At 35.2% G+C, this 17,384-nt stretch overlaps 1 protein-coding gene and 1 long non-coding RNA gene across 2 annotated transcripts; one reads left to right on the forward strand and one right to left on the reverse strand.

Annotated features, from left to right (window-relative positions):
* The first annotated feature begins 9,608 nt into the window (after nucleotides 1-9,608).
* LOC109428264 (PAT complex subunit CCDC47) lies at nucleotides 9,609-12,263 on the forward strand. The gene is made up of 4 exons (XM_019703994.3): nucleotides 9,609-9,790; nucleotides 9,922-10,820; nucleotides 11,418-11,762; nucleotides 11,825-12,263. The coding sequence occupies exons 2-4, from the start codon at nucleotides 9,942-9,944 to the stop codon at nucleotides 12,059-12,061; spliced, it is 1,461 nt and encodes a 486-aa protein (XP_019559539.2). The 5' UTR covers nucleotides 9,609-9,790; nucleotides 9,922-9,941; the 3' UTR covers nucleotides 12,062-12,263.
* A 1,837-nt stretch (nucleotides 12,264-14,100) lies between these two features.
* On the reverse strand, nucleotides 14,101-16,752 carry LOC109427950 (uncharacterized). Its single transcript, XR_002134361.3, has 2 exons — nucleotides 14,721-16,752; nucleotides 14,101-14,603 (listed from the first exon to the last, which is right to left on the reverse strand). It is a non-coding gene; the product is annotated as an uncharacterized LOC109427950 (long non-coding RNA).
* Nucleotides 16,753-17,384: the final 632 nt, after the last annotated feature.

Below are 17,384 nucleotides of genomic sequence, written 5' to 3' on the forward strand. Positions count from 1 at the left end.
ATTTTGTTAGATGACCAGCATGAATATACAAAAGTTTGGGGCATTGATTGAAAAATTATTCACTCTCATTGGAAATAAAAAATAAAATGGTTTTTAGCCATTTTTCTTATGCGATACATCTATATTTATAAAAATGAGTTTGAAATCCCTTTGAGGCAACAAAACTCACAAACGGCTGAACCGATTAGGATGGCTCTTGCACGGTTCGATTCGTTTTCATGGTGGCTGTGTTTATATGTACAAAAAGTTATGAAAATCAACTAGAAAAGTAACAAAATTGAAAAAGAACTGATTTTCTATGAGCTGGGAAGGAAATCAACACGATCGAAATGAAATCAATCTAGAGTGCGGTGACGTTATTGTGGTGAATACCACCCTCGAACAATAAATGAAATTGGTAACGATCACAAATGTGTAGCTACGATGTATTGAATAAATGTAAACGACGAGCAGGGTCTCGTCCTCTTTACTGCTTCAACAGCAGACTAATCGACATCTTGTGTTTTAGTCACATTAAGAAAGAATAACTTTATAATATCATTTAACTGCTTTCCGTTTTCTACGATAAACTTATTGAACAGATATAAAAGTTATGAGCTCAACAGTTGTCAAACCACCATAGCTGGGCAAGACAACGTTTGCCGGGACAGCTAGTTCCATATAATCTCCATATAAACGGTCGCGGGGCAAGATGGGTCACCTTAAATTTTGAACGTATTTTTGGAGCATTCAAAAGTTATTTATTTTTTATTACAATACTATCTCATAAATGACTTCAATGAAGCGAAATGAACGCTCAAAATTATAACATAAAATTAGAAAACATCGATTTTCAAGTCGCCTTAGGACTACTCAAATCGTAAATTTTTTTATATTCCAAATAAATTTATAAAATGTTTACTAGTAGCTCTTGTTTACTCAGTATGGATATGGAGCATATATGAATGCGGAACAAATCTTATATTTTGACGTTTTTCGTTGAGAAAATGTGAATTATTGAAAAGGTGACCCATCTTGCCCCGCACTTTTTTCACGGCGCAAAATCGATCACTTTTTAAAACTGGTTATTTAACATCATATTTTGTATTTAATAAACTTTTTATTGACTTTTAGCATAGCTAACTAGTGTATCAAAGAGTAGCGGACGAATACAAACCAATACGATTTGTATTTACAAAGTTATGATGATCCATCCTTAGGTGACCCATCTTGCCCCGCCCCACCCTACATATTAAAGTTTTTAAGTAATTTCAAAATTTCTAGGCCTTCTTGTACAATACGTTTTATCATACACCATTTGTGCAATTATGTTATTGCATTTAGTTTTCTATATTAATCGTGAAAACTCTACATTTGACGATTTTTCCATTTTTTGCACTGATAGCAAAAACAGTTATCAATGTGCTATCACTGGTGGCAGGGACTGTTTTCAACTTGTTGTTAAGAGAACATTTTTTCTACTCTCATTTTAGATGTTTTAACCGTTAAAACAAGCAAAACGATAGCAACCTGAGTTATCAAAATTTGTAATATCACAACATCAAAAGTAGTTTTCAATCTGCTATCAGACTTTGCTCGGGTACTCATACAACAAAATAAAATTCCCTAAGTTTTCCAGATTTTCCCAAGGGGGAATTTTGAAAGTCATAAACTCAATTTATGACTTGCGCGTTTTCCCTTAAAAAAATCCCTTAAAATAATATTTTCGATGATATTTCTGCATAGTTTATAAAAAAAAATGATAAATCAAAATGTAAGCAGAACGTTTAAAACGTTTATGATAGTTTTTAAAACTATACAGATAACTAACATACGGTTAAACATCATCAAAATTGAAAGTTAAAAAAAAACAGATGGTAACTGACTAAATGTTTTTCTCACAAAAAATGCGAATAGCTTTTTGAGATATTAAATTTTTGGTAAAAATAAATCACTTTTTTAGATGAAAATCAATATAAATTACTCAATGTGTAGTTTTATGAGTTAATTTACAACTTTGTCGAAAACACTTTTCTGACTAACACTTTCAAGTTCCTATGCTTTGGGCATGTATGATTGGTATTACCGTATTACTAGAAGAAAACAGCAATTAGCATGGAAGGTAATAAATGATCGGGACAGGCAAAACTTTCACGTTTCAAAAAATGTTCAACTAGCTGTAACTTTTCGCAATGTGCATCAAATATTCTCAAATTTTCACTGTAAGTTCACCATAGTCGTGTATCAGTACACAATGGTCGGAAAGAGATAAAGTTTGGCCAAAACTCTTTTTATGTGTTTAATCGAAGTTATAGGTTGTCTAGATATGTTATATAGTATTTTAGTGTTTAAAAAGGGGTATTCAAAAATTACGTAACTTCAATAATTTCAAAAAACGGTAAAAATCAGTAAACCCCACATTTTTTGCGATTTTTTGTTAAAAAATCAATTTGAATTTAATTAAATGATCATCTTTCGATCAAAACCAATTAAGTTTGTTCAAAACGTTTGAAAAATGTGGGAAAATAAATATTATTTCAGTCAAAAATGGAAAAATAACGTAAAATATATGAAAAAACATTACTTTTTCAAATAGCTCTAATTTGAAAAACTGCAAATTTCTGCAAAATATTTAAAGGTTTTTATGCAGCCCTAAGCATGATGTTTAAGATGTAGGGGGACTAGGGGCATAATGGACACCCTAAGCAAATGAGTATTTTAGGCCTGTATAACAGACAAAAACTTATCATTTTATCAGTTGGCTTACAACTTTAACTTGTTTCCTACGTATTTCAATAATTTGCAGCAGGTAGAATGTCATTATTTTGAAGAAATAGCGAATTTTAAACCGTGTGTTTTTTGGGGCTGGCAGGAAAGGTACGGGGCGAAATGGACACCCATCGGGGCATAATGGACACCCCTGCATATTTCATGCTGTATCTTTGATAATATCGACCAGTTAAGTAATTTGCCTACGGATGTAAATACCACAGATATAATTCTCCATCTTAGACGAGTTTTCATATCATCAAAGTTAATTAAATAAATTTTAGGCTAAAATAATCGGATAGATTTTTTCTAAACTCTCTAAAACGCCTAACAATATGCAACGCCCGTACATCCATTCATAATTGCCAGTGTTCATTTCGCCCCGAATCGACTACTGCATTGAAATTGTTATTTTGAGTAAGTTTTGATAAAAAATGTGATACTTCATCCATTGCTAAATCTGCGTATACATGTAGATAAGCTAACAATTCACTTGTTTTATGGTGGACACACTCAAACACTCGCAATACCTTATTTGCTGCTGCTTCGAAATTATAAGAAATCCACCACATGAAAAGCATACTTCAATTTCAATGATATTTTGGTTATTTTGAAGGAATATAAATGGTACTTTTGAAAAATAGAACAATGACTTGTTCCTTTACACTTATGCATTAAAAGTTTTACATAAAAGTCAACGGTTTCGGCAAAAACAGGGGTGTCCATTTCGCCCCGGGTGTCCATTATGCCCCTAATCCCCCTACTATTCGAAATTGCGGCGACACGTGACGACACGAACCGTTTTTTAACTTAAAAACTACCAAAATTTCTAAGGTACAATATATGAAAATTTGAAAAGTTTTGTGACATATTAGTTTTGCACCATGCGTGCATTCAAACAGTCCAATAACAAGCTTTCATATGCTGGATAACATAAAACATGTATTCCATTCTCAAAATACTATTATTTTACTTTTTTCGAATAATTCATTTTTCAATTTTATGACTTAGGCCACTTTGGCAGTGAAAATGTCATTGAAATACAAAAGCTGGTATGCTTTAAATTAGGAATCATAAAACTACAATACATTATCTTTGTTATAAGGTGAAATAAAGTTTAAAAATATCAATTTCGTTTTTTAAGAGTTTTGGCCGCCTCTTTGTATGGAGCCCGACCAATGTGCAGTAGTCCGAATTTGGAAAAGATCGGGCTTTTCTTCACGATAAAGATTCTTGATAAAGGTATAATTATCCAAAAGCCAACTTTGAGCTGTTATATCTCCGGACTCAATGATCCGAATGCAATGAAATTTGACCATTTATGACTTGTATAATGAGCTCTGAAAAACGTTTGACTTAACTTGAAATTTTAAACAAGAGAAAAAGTTATAGGCAACTCCAACGGAAGCTAACGATCCCTCCGCATCTGGTGGCAGGAATGAGAAACCTATGAAAAGAGGGGCTCCTCCAAAATTTGCAATTGCGCAGCATAGGCAAACTGCACTTTTTTCACTTTTTCATATCGAATTCCGCATCGTAGAGAAACAAACGAGCACTTTTTGAAAAGAAAATCTAATTCTCTTTCAGATGCGCTTAGATCCGGTAGGTACTTACGAACAACTTATGTGATTAATTTGAGGAGCTCTTGCTATGCCTCTGGCGGGCAATCTTCCGGATTTTTTGTTAGCTGGTCAATCCGGTGTCTGTCGCCGTAGGCATCGAGATTGATGATAATAGAAGCCATTACCAATGGAAAATAGCAATCACCAAGGCAAAATATGAGTTAATTTTGAAAATGAAAAATTGAATTTTTGATGTAAACAAACGATTTTCACCTTATCTCACTTAGCGCCTCTACAATTGGGGGTCATCCGAATTCACCTATAGCGATTTCATTTATTAAACGATTTTTTAGTAAATCGGTCTAATTGTAATATACATCCCATTACTCTTTCAATTCATTGGAGGCTATGATGTTACATTCTTTCAAAACACATTTATGCATAAAGTCAATTAGAGGGAAATTAAATGAACTATAATTTGCATCTTGAATTTTAAAACTATGTTGAAGTTTTGGATAATTTGGTGTTTTATTAGAAAAATAAAGTAATCGTTATTATTTTTCTCCATGTTAAGAATTTTAAGTTAAGTCAAACGTTTTTTTATAACCCATTATATAAGTCATAAATGGTTAAAATTTAACTGCATTCGGTTCATTGAGTTCGGATATATAAACAGCTCAAAGTTGGCTATAAGATAATTATACCTTTTTCAAGAATCTTTATAACTTCGTGAAGAATAGCCCGATATTTTCCAAATTTTAACCACTGATACACAACTAGTTGATGAACTTTGGGAATTTGGGAATATTTGATGCACTTTTCGAAAAGTTACAGCTAGTTGAACATTTTTTGGAAAGTGAAAATTTTGCCGGTCTCGATCATTTTGTCTATCACCTGTATATGTACCATACCTTGGCCGCTTGTAAGCCGCTTTGACAATTTAGACCATAACTCGTGAAAGCACTAGAAATGATATGTTGACCCTAATACGCATTCTAGACAATGCATGTTTCACCACTTGGAAGTAAACTAACGTAAAAATTCAAGAACTTGCTTAATTACGTTGAAAAAATTTGATGCGATGGTATGCAATGTTGGTCTATGGTACAAAAATTGACCTATTACTGGATACAACGTTGGCCTATTGCTTTCCACTCATTCCCTCATTTTTTCCAATATTTTTGCTGAAGTATTATCCCTGTTTGTCCACCAATCTTACTTTTAAATTAAATTTTCAGAGCCAAATATTCCCAAAACTATTAATAAATCACTTAAAATCCAGTTATTTCTTAATTTAGTAATGAATACAACCCAATCCAATTATTTTTTTTTATATTTTTACAGTCACCGCACACAAAATCTTTCATCCTGTTTGTTCTTTCTGGTTCATACGCGGCAGCTTTCATTTATTACGTAACGCTCGTACTCCCCCCTCCCCCTAGAGCGTTACGTAATTTGTGGACGGCACCCAAGCAATGTTGTTGACGTCACTTTATCGATGTTTTTGACGTCACTTTACTAATGAGCCAAGATTTGGGTAGGGTAACGGTCGAATTTTGGACCCCTAGAGGACATCAGTTTGTATTTAAGCTACAATTAAACAAATTCAGAGGGTGTTACACATAATGATGATGTTGGTATGATCGTCAAAGCCTACACTGTCCGTCAAAAATACCCATAAGGTCATTTTTGGCTGAAAATTTGATAAAAATAACTGATTTTTGAAGCATCACTTTTCACTGTTTTGGACACCCCAATGTATTTTGGACCCTCTTAAGTATACATTTTGGACACCCGGTGTTAGAACCCGCTGGAAACTATTTTCGTAGAATCTGCCACTTGGATATGCTAGATCACATCCTAATTACTTGATTGACAAAAGCTGATTAGACGAACTTTGCGAATTTAATGCGCTAGAATGATAAACGTTTTTGTTTACATCTGCAAGTTTCTCCAGCACCACATTCTCTTTTCGTAAACATGCCGCGACACTCGCACGGATGACGAGATTAGCAAAAAATATTTTCAAGACAAATAATGATGTTTCCTGTGAGGAAATGATTGTTGCTCGTACAGAACAATCTAATTTAGCTAATGATTCTAAACATTCTAAACAGAGATGACGAACTCTTCATTGAATCTGTGAAAATTACGATAATACGAGCCAGGGGGTCCAAAATATATGGGGGTCCGAATTATATTGGTTACCCTACATTGTAAAAAAAATGTCCTCAATATTCGGCCCACATCTAATTTGTAAATAGTTATTAGTCGTTGAAAACAAATATACAAGATCAAAATAGCGTCTATGACCGTTGCATCAAATGTTCAGTTATCGAAAAGTCGAATCGAAATGTCCCAGAATCATGCCATTTATGTTCAAGTGTATAGACTACCCACTCAGGGGTTTTCAGACCTTTTGGCTCGCGGTGCATTTTTTGGAAATAAATATTTTCGCGGTGCAACTGGCCATTAAGGTCAAAGAATACAATTTAAAATTTGTTAAAGAAGCTCTCGTATTTTTTTTAAACGATTCTCAGGTGCATACGTCCTTGAAATATATTTTCCCACACAGATGCGATTGTAATCACATATCATATATGAAACTGATTATAATCACATATCATATATGATACTGACTTACATTTTGTTTTAATTATTTTACGGAGCTTCGCTCGTAAAATGTTATCTTGCTGGGGATATTCTGGAAATTTTCGGTTGACATCCCGTACACACCCATAGTGAATTTCTTGCAGTAGTACTGATAAATTTTAGGTGGATGCCTAACGAGAACCTCGACAAACTCTTGCGTCGACCGCTGTATGATTACTTTTGCGATTTTTGAAAGTTTTTCCAATACTTTTGCTGGATTTCTGAAAAAAAAAAACTATGCCAAAAACTCCTGCCAGATCCTTGATCCTGCCAGATCTACCGCAACAGCTTTACTTTTAGAACTTTTGCATATTTCTGGCAAGATATTTAATAAATTGCTTCAAGGTTCTCTGGCCAACTCATGATGTCAAAAGAAGATTCCATTGAAACCATTACCATTTTTTCAAGATTCCTAGACATTTTGTTTCTAAATAATTGATCCCCGCTTAGACTCTACCCAACTCATTGGATTACTTGCACAAGTTGGATTTCTGTCGAAATTTTAGCGAAATTTGTGAAGAAAAAATCCTTGTAGGATGTTTGGTGCTATGGAGGACATGCATAGCAAATTTTTGAGAAAAATGATATGATATACATTTAAATTTGAGTGTAATTGAAATTTTATATTTAGCTACTGCAAGTGATGTGAAGGTAGAACTTTTGAACTACCGCGGTGCACTTGTCAAGGCTTCACGGTGCACCAAGTGCACCGCGGTGCACGGTCTGAAAACCCCTGCACTAGGCCGAAGAATCATGGCGTCTACAAAAGCTAAACAAAGTGACATTTTCATTCCATGTTAATGTTCTAAAAGTGCTTAAATTGGGTTGTTTAATGAATAAAATATTGCTATTTTCTATAGCCTTATCGTAAGAGCTCATTTTTCTGAGTATTACGTGATTTTATTGGGTTCCAATACCTTTATTTTGATGGTCAAATTAACAAAACAGTTTTAATTTTTGTGGATAGAATGACAGTTCAATCGATAAAATGACAGTTCGACCCGAACAAAAAAAATTCCCCATACAAACTTTAAATGCGTCACGTCGTGGCAGTAGCTGATTACTTGACACATGGTAATTAGCTGGCTAGATGCGAATATCAAAACGGGACATGCCACAAAAGTTCAACCTATTGGACGCAGTGGCTTATTTTCCCCAAAAGGGAAGGAAAAAAAAACTTTAAATGCATTTTAATAATAGCTCCCGGACTCCAAAAATTATGAAATTTTGGATTTAGACTAATTTTGGGGCGGGGAATCCGATTATGAAATAATCCGGATACCCCTAAAGAACCCAATTGAAACGAAATGTTACAGTTGTTTGTCGCATAGCTTTTCCGATCTCCAGTTATGCGTGTTTGTTGAAGTTTTTGGTTTATAAACCAAACTTCAAACTATAAACCAAACCAAACGTATACGTTAAGATAGGCCGAACGAGGGGACTATGCCAACGAAGCATCCCGATATCCTATGAAAAAAAATGTTCTTCGTATTAAATGGAATAGCTGTGCAAAAATTCAGACTGATGAAAAATGCAACATTAAAAAAATACATTTTTTTCGTGGAAAGCCTCTTTAGTTTTACATTTTTTGAAATCCACCCATTAATTTAATGCAAGATTTAATGATTTTCTAGAGAAAATAAAACTAACTGTTCTATCAATATTTTTTAGAATAAAATCTGACTTTGAATGGTTTGAAAATGCTATGTGTCTTCCGTTTTAAGCGCTGTCTTGTGCAGGTCATTGACAAATATTAAAAATACTTTAAATAAATTCTAGATTGAGTTTAAATAAGGGCGAAAGTAACATGAGAGAGTTCTCTTCATCGACTCTCTCTTCTTCAAATTAAAGTGGCAAGATGCAAGTACAGGTATTCTTCGATATAACGTACAAAAAAAATCTCTTTGTACGTTATATCGAAGTGTACGTTATATCGAAGCAGAGAAAAATTTAGTATTTTTTATGCTAGTGTTGATGTATTCGACGTGAAATTGACCCCAAATAATGATTTCGATGAAATTCACAAAATCAATAATGAAAAACATGATTTTCACGAAAAAGTATTTTCGTTTTTTGTGCTTCGATTATCTGGTGATTATCACTGGAAAAAATGATTTTTTTATGTTGTACGTTATATCGAAGCAAAATGTACGTTATATCGAATTCGCTATATCGAGGGTACGCTATATCGAGGGTACGTTATATCGAAGAATACCTGTATTGTTGAATTTTTTAGACATAAATCGCTAGGTTGCGATGCAATCTAGCGTCTAAGTATAAAAAAGTTCGATTGAATTTGCAACTTGTCACTTTAATTTGCAGAAGAGAGAGTCGATAAAGAGAACTCTCTCATGTTACTTTCGCCCTTATTTAAACTCAATTTAGAATTATGAAAAAATAACCTGATAGAGATAACGGGGCGTCAAAACATGTATTGATTTAGGCTAAATGGATGAACATTAGTGAAAACTGAAGACGTCGTAGTACATGTGCATCTATTTAGATTTAGACTATGTTGCACATGGGACTGATTTGAAAATGTGTAGGCAATATTTACAATTAAGCGAATGAGACTGTCTAGTCATCAACGAAGTTGGTCTCGTACCTGCGTATCGTACTAATCACGTGGTCTAAAATGAAATGTCATCAACAACACTGTCAGATGCGTTGTTCCCAGGAGGAGAAAAGCACAGATCGATAAGTCATTGAATTTGAATCAATTTATTTCTGCAATTGTGCTTGGAAAAAAAGGATAAAAATCGTGAATTGAGTTCAATATCTAATACTGGTGTAGTTTGTGGTCGTATTTGCTGAGTGAATCCTTCGAGGTAAATGGAATATCAAATTCAAAACTTCTAACCTTCAGAGCACATTACTGATCCAATCGGTATCTTCAATCCCAAATATGGGCTTATGTCAAAGTGTGAGTAAAAATTTATCACGGTCTTCAATTTTGCAGGATTTCACGGCACTGGAGAAATGAAATTGCACATTATCTTTTTGATAGCGGCATTATTATGCTTGCTACACGAACCTTTTGCGCTGGCTGACAACTTTGAAGAAAATGATTTTGCCGAGTTTGAGGACTTCGATGAGGATGAGTTCATAGTGGGAAACGCAGCAAGTGACCAACAATCAGCCGGTGGTGTAGATTCGGCTGCCAGTTTAGGAAAATCAAATCCTAATGCTAATGCTGCTCAAGACGATTCAAATGACTTCGCCGAAATCGATGACAATGATGAAGATGAAGCCGTCGTGGAGGACGAGGAGAATGAATTCGAACACTTCCAGGATGAAGAGGAGTTTGAAGGTTTCCCCGGTACAATGAACGAACAAGAGGAAGTCAAACTGGCGGATACGAAAAAATCGGAACCAAAGTTGACCATGGCTAAGGTCCCAATGCATTTCAGGACCCACTGGGATTCGTATTGTCTGGAAATGTTGATGCTGGCCGGCTTGTTGGCATATTTCGCCAATTATTTGTTCGGCAATAAGAAGAACTCATCCATTGCCAATCTGTGGCTGACGACCCACAAGACCCTGCTGGAAGACAATTTTGTCCTGGTGGGCGACGATGGTAAAAAAGAAACCGAAACTTCCACTTTGAGCTTCATCAAAGAGAGCGAAAGCATCTACACGCTCTGGTGCAGCGGACGGACCTGCTGTGAAGGAATGCTGGTAGAGCTGAAAATGATCAAACGGCAGGATCTGGTTTCGCTGATCGCCGGTATCATGAAACCCGTTCAGGATCAGCTACATATCAAAGTTGAAATGTCGCCCGATTCGATGGATAATTTCGTGTTTTGTATCGCCTCGAAAAAGCAAGCTACAAAAATGTTCAAAGAGATGAACGATTTGGTAAGTTAAAGTCACTAAACAGATGCATTGAAGAATCACAGTAAAAAGACGATCCAAAAAGGTGCTCAATTCATCATGATACACTGAGTACTCCACAAATTGACATGTAAGACCTTGTACTATTTGGGCAGGTGTGCCTATTATGGGCACTTGCCGTGATAACTAATTCAATTTTATACCTAATATCAATTAATAACTGTAATTAAATTATGTAAAAAAATCCGCTACAAAAGCTTAAACAAGAGTGAAATAATCAGTGAATATTTTGCTGGTTTTGCTTTCTGCCGTTCTACGCATAATTGTCCCATGTTATATGGGATTCACATGGGCGTAGAACGGCAGTATATTGGGGACCATTGAAAAGAAAAAAAAATCAAAGATTAGGCTTATTTCTGATAACACATATTCTAATCGGAATTGTAATCAGAATTTGATGTAACAGCAGATAAACAAAAAAAAGCATCACCACAGATGTGATGATTTATCAGAATTTTAAACCATCTCATGAACACCTACCATATTGGTTCGCTCTTTACGGTAGTACAAGGAAGCATTCAATGGTAACAAGTTAATATAATTCATGTATTATATTTCCAGAGCAAATTTTGCACTCTAGTCAACAAAACTGAAGAAAAGTACAACATACCTGGTTACTCATTGTTATCGGAGATTGCCGAGGCATCTTCCAGCTTGTTAGATAGTAGACTGATAGCAGCTTTGAATAAGTATTCGCACCTAATAGAGTATATACACGTGTCGGACCAGTATAGTGGCCCGGTCCAGCAGGAGGATCCCAACACACTGAAACAACCCGAAGTCAAGCGTATCTTACATTGTGGCTTCAACATGCCCGCAAAGATCGATATGGAAGAAATGAAACCCCTTTTGGTTCTTGTTTTCTATCTCATGGAACGTATCAAGCGCTTCCGCCTATCCAAAGAGGTAACATCAATTATATTGTTCCCGTTTTAGGTATCGTTTAATTTCTCTTGTTCATTTACCAGGGTAAATCCAAGTCTGACAAAAACCGTGCCCGCGTCGAGGAGGAATTTATGAAAAATACTCACGCCGCCCGTGCCGAAGCTGCTGCACAAAGACGCGAGGAAAAGCGCAAGGCCGAAAAGGAGAAGGTCCTGGCCAACGATGATCCGGAAAAGCAAAGACGCTGGGAGGAGAAGGAACGGAAACGTCTGGAGAAGAAGCGTCCCAAGATGAAACAGCTGTCGATCAAGGCATTGTAAGAAGACGATCAAACAAATTGCAAGGAGAGTCGCTGCGCAGTTTTCTGCCCGATTATCTCCAGAAACCTCACACATTGTTAAGGTAGTAGATAATTTAATCATTCATCGATGGAAACATCCACCAATCATTTTCTTCGGTTTAGTAGCGAACAAGTTCATAAACAGAGAAAAATAAAGGTGTTTTGATTGCCCCTTAGAACAATTTATTTGTTTTTTTTTTGTACATTGTCTTCACACAGAAAATAGTCCCTAGTATGAAAGCTTTATCTAATGCTTGCAAATAATTATGTGACATATTGAGGGGTAACATACCTTACGAAGATAAAAGAAATCGACCTTTTTATTGCATAATCTGAAAGTATACTAGCTATATGGTAAGTGGGGGCAGGATGGGTCACCTAAGAAATGGATCCCTATAACCAGTGGTGGAAATTGATCGCGAACGTGTGCTTACGCGCTACAAAAAATGCCATCGCATCGCAAACCTTTGCTGTGCGATGGTGTTCGTACGTCTGTGGCTCACGCTCGTACGACACGAACGCCAACGAGTGCATCGCATCTTTTGCAAGCGCGATGCTTTTTAATTTTAGAGGTTCGCGGCCGATATTTCTGTAATGAAATCAAATGTTGGTAAACTTTTTCGTCGATTTAATTTATTGGACTGGTACCTGGCCAGTATAATCAAAAAACACCCAACTAATTACCTTTAAGTGTACAAAAAATTGTAACAAACCAAGTGTTCTACATTGTGATCCTTCTGGCGAACCAACTGCGATTCTGCTCGTTCGACATTTGTTTTGTGTTGGTTCGTCGATCCGGGAAATCGTGAACCGTTCTCTCTTTTTGGGTTCGCGAGCGCGTGAGCAAAGATTGTGTTTGATGCGAACCAAAAAACACGTCAAGCGCATGATGCTTTCCACCACTGCCTATAACTTTCTGAATATAAATCGCATTTCTCTGTATTCTATCACGACTCTCAGATACACTAGTCAGCTATGATATAAGAGTATAAAAAGGTAATAAAGTTTGAAACCTGCTTCTTGACAAACAATTTTCAAAACATGACCCATCTTGCCCCACCTCATTTTAACGGGGGCAAGATGGGTCAGCTATAAGAAAACTCGATTTTCCTCCAACAAAAAATACTATATCTTCTAGTTTTTCTCTATACGTACATAGACGTACAGATTACATGAAGAAAGTGTTGAAACATATCGGTAGATTATTCTCAGAACTAGAAGATTTTTGTTCGGGTAGCCATAAACGGACTTTGAAAACCTATATTTTTTTAAGGAAAATTAAAAAAATATGTTCTCAAATTTTCAGTGCTCTCATCGCTTCGATAATGTAGGTCACAGAATAGCCTTTACATGAACAATAAAACATTTTCAAAAACTATGCAAACATACCGAAAAATTAGGGTGACCCATCTTGCCCCGTCAACACAATACAAGTAGTTATATGGAATGTATAGCATAAGGAGTATAACGAAAAAATATTTTGTTTTTTTTTTCTGTGCGAGGAACGTATAGAATTTTCAAAACAATATACCACTTTTTTGTTTATCCCCGTCGTTCATCTGGGAAAATTATTGAAAGATTCAAAACATATATTGAGCGATTGAAAACGGTACTGACCCATCTTGCCTCCTGACCCATCTTGCCCCCACATACCATAAATACATATTACAAATTTCAGAAAGATTGAAGCACTAGAACCAATGTTACAACCCATTGTAGCACGCACCCTCCGTATGGACAAGGCAAAGCGTGATTATCTCGGAATGGTGTTTTTAAAAAGTACCGTAACAAGATCACAATATCTTAAAAACCAGATCGATTTGCAAACTTTATTTTTAATTGTTCGTATTTAAAATCTCGAGGAACTGAATAGATTTTGTTTATCCCCGGAAGGTATAAATATAACCCCTTAAACATTTTGATCAATGCTACCCCGGAATACGGCAATTGAAGTATAGACTTAATTTCCCTTTGAAATGGCTTTCGGAAGTTTTAGATACATTTACAACACAGAAATCATTGTGTTCACCAAATATTTCCAAATATGCTATCTTAAACGTCGAAAATCACAATTATTTAACATGGAATTTCATCACAAATGTGTATGTTTGGTTTTTGTACGGCCACAACGTTCATAAATTCAGTATTATGTATAAACATCGTTATCTACCAACTACTTCATGAGAACAGTCTGATTGCATTTGATTGTGTGCTGATTGTTTGTCGGTTATCGCTAATGTGTAATATAATTTTAGGTAAAAGATCTATGCTCGGTAATATTCCTGTTTTGCTTTCCAACATTTTAAAATTTAAATATCACTTTAAAACAGTACGGTAAAACATGCTTTTGTTTTTTTTTTTGTAACACTATGGAATTTACTTGGAAACGCATAACTTAAGGAACGGACGGGAAAGTATGAAAGACGTTATGTTGATTATGTTAGTAATAGTTTGTCTAAGAAGAGACTAGATTAGTGTTATCATTTCATAAATATTTAACGTGCTAATTTCTACATGGAAACCTTAGATTATTTATAGCCATTGAAGTTATTTATAAAAGTGAATGAATATCTATCTATGCTACCATATGAAGCAGCTATTCAATCCACAGGAGAATAATGGAAGATGCTTTTGTTTACTTTTTACTTTGATCCCATAAATTCCACTCTTTTTGCCAAAGTAAGTTAGGAAAGTAGAAAGTAAGTTAGTGACCAATAAATCACACCCCCAAACTATTAATACGATATTGAATTTCAAGCTCAAACTTTCAGCTTTCTTATGCTTGGATATCTGCTTATTGTTTATCATTAAACGCGTGAGTAGTTTCCTCACAAGTGGTTGACGGGATAATAAATTCAAACGTAGTAAAGGGTGTGGTTACCAGACCTCCCACAAACGATTGTACTCAAAAGTAGTTGAGTAAATCGATTTTCATATAAAATGATCAACTTCGAATAACTTTGCTAATAAAGAATCAAATGTATGATGTGTCTTCTTCAATTTGATTTTCAGAACTTTAAATGTAATTTTCAGAATATGTAATTTACTCAAACAAACCACCAGAAACCTATAATATCAATAATTGGTTATTGTTATTTTTTGATTGGGGACACATTCAATCCGAAGCTGGGTTATCTAAAAAATCAAATTGGTTTTATAAACGAGTCATATCTAACAGATAGTTTCCACTTTGTAAGTATACTGAACAAAAAGTTAAGACAAGTAATGATTCCGCTTCGAAATTACTTGAGTAGTTCGCACATGGGAAGTAAAGGGAAAAGTATAACAACAGTAACACTTCCGGTGCATTTCGAATAGAGTTGTCACTTTTCCGCGCGGAAAAAAAATACTCATGGCCAGTGCTGAAAATTTCATTTCATCGTATCTAAATTCAACCACCTACAGCTCATTTTAGAAGCTGAACCTCAGAATATGGTACAGTGGCGTTTCGGTTTTATCACTAGTCGTTTTAATCACTACTCGCCCAAATTCACGCTTTTTATTTCGATTTTATAACGATTTTCATTTCGTTTTTATCACACTCTAAAGCATTCCGAAATCAATATAACATAGCCCAATCCACTAGAACAGATAGAAAATGTGAACTGCAGTTTGCAGTTGATCGATTTTGAATAAAAAAATTACATTTATTTCTCGTTTCGCCAAATTCACGGTTTCGTTTATTTCACGATAAAATTTGTTTTGACCTTTATCACGAAAAACCACTGTATGTGAAAAACCACTGTATGTGAAAAAATGAACCGTGAATATCATTGGCATTTTTCGAAGGTAGTCCGTGACATTCACTCTAAATATTCGAAAAAAAATAGCGATTTTTTCGTGACTTTTTTGCAGAACTGGTCTAGCCGCACAAGTTTTTCATATACCATATTCTCAGGTTCAGCTTCTAAAATGAGCTGTACGTGATTGAATTCAGATATGATGAAATAAATTTTTTAAGCACTGCTCATGGATCTATTGTCAAAATTGCTTGCGGAAAAAGGAGGAATTTTATAGTCACAAAATAGACGATTTTGGGTGAAGATCGTTTCGTTAGTTTGTTACCTTTATAATACGGAATGTAGATCTCTATATACCTGAGAATTTTGGTTTGAAGAAATATTTAATGTGGGATCAGATTTGAGGTGCCCAGATGCAAAAGGATATGACCATTTGCCAATTTTGAGCTGAGCATATCGGAAAATTCTACAGATTTCAAGGTTTCAGGAACTCTTATGATTATTTTTATGATGATTAGAAAAATTAAATAAATCGAAGAAAATTTGGTCGATTTTGAAACTTCAGTACAGTACTCTACAGCACAGTGCTCTAAAAGAGTTTGAAGTAGCTTATTCAACGTGCTAAGAATAATACTACAGACCATTTGTTTTGGCGCTAGAAGTTCTGAAGTACGGAAGACATTTTTTACAAAAAAAGCTTAATTTACAGATTCAGTATGTGAATGTAACTGTGCATTGCAAGGTGTTTGCAATTTTTAAAAGTATGTGTAACAAAAAAAAATTAAACTAAACCTTACAGCAGATTCACAGAATAAACACGTTTGAAAAATTGCTAGGTCGGAATTTACTAGGTAAATGTTTGATTGTTTTGGATCTCGGGATTGCTTACTAGATTGTTGCAAGTATTGTGTTAAACATGTTTATTTTTTATAAAATACTAGCTGTACCCGGCAAACTTTGTCTTGCCTACTGCGTTTTTTGACGTTTTAAGTTTCTAGCCAAGACCAAATCCCCGGTCCCCGGTCCCCGGCATGGAAGATCGATTTGCAAAAACTCTCAATTTTCTCATGTTTTCTTGCCTCATAAACCTTCCTTGGGTGAAAACTAACGGAACAAAACTTTGACGACCCAAATCGGACCATCCGTTCACAAGTTATGCGCGGTCCCACGTATGCCACTGCATTTTTATATATAAGATTTTTGCGAAAAAGTTCTTCAATTCACCATCAATAGCTTCGAGCTAGCTTATCAAGGGCTATTGGCCCTACATTATTTCTTTCTTCAATATGTCCATTGTAGATTTATTTTATATCAGATTGCACGAATCTTCCTAAAGCTCTCTGACAGATGCATGGTAATGTTGGGCTTATGAGGAAATCTGCCCTTATTTCGCCAATAAATGGTACAACATATCCGTCAAACATTTCTCTTAGAATCCGACAAAACTGTCGAATTGGATGTCGTCAATAATATCGCAAAAAAATCTCAGAAGTTCGCCACGAATGACTGAAAAAATCTACCATGTAGGATCTCCTAAGCCAAATGTGCTTGACAGAATTAGTT

This window comes from Aedes albopictus, chromosome 2 (genome assembly GCF_035046485.1).
Source record: "Aedes albopictus strain Foshan chromosome 2, AalbF5, whole genome shotgun sequence".
Lineage (NCBI taxonomy): Eukaryota > Metazoa > Arthropoda > Insecta > Diptera > Culicidae > Aedes > Aedes albopictus.

Excerpts from the sequence above, each read along its gene's own strand:
- LOC109428264 (XM_019703994.3), top strand. The coding sequence starts at position 9,942 with ATGAAATTGCACATTATCTTTTTGATAGCGGCATTATTATGCTTGCTA. Across the intron at positions 10,821-11,417 it reads TCAAAGAGATGAACGATTTG|AGCAAATTTTGCACTCTAGT; the intron begins GTAAGTTAAAGT and ends TTATATTTCCAG. Across the intron at positions 11,763-11,824 it reads GCTTCCGCCTATCCAAAGAG|GGTAAATCCAAGTCTGACAA; the intron begins GTAACATCAATT and ends TTCATTTACCAG.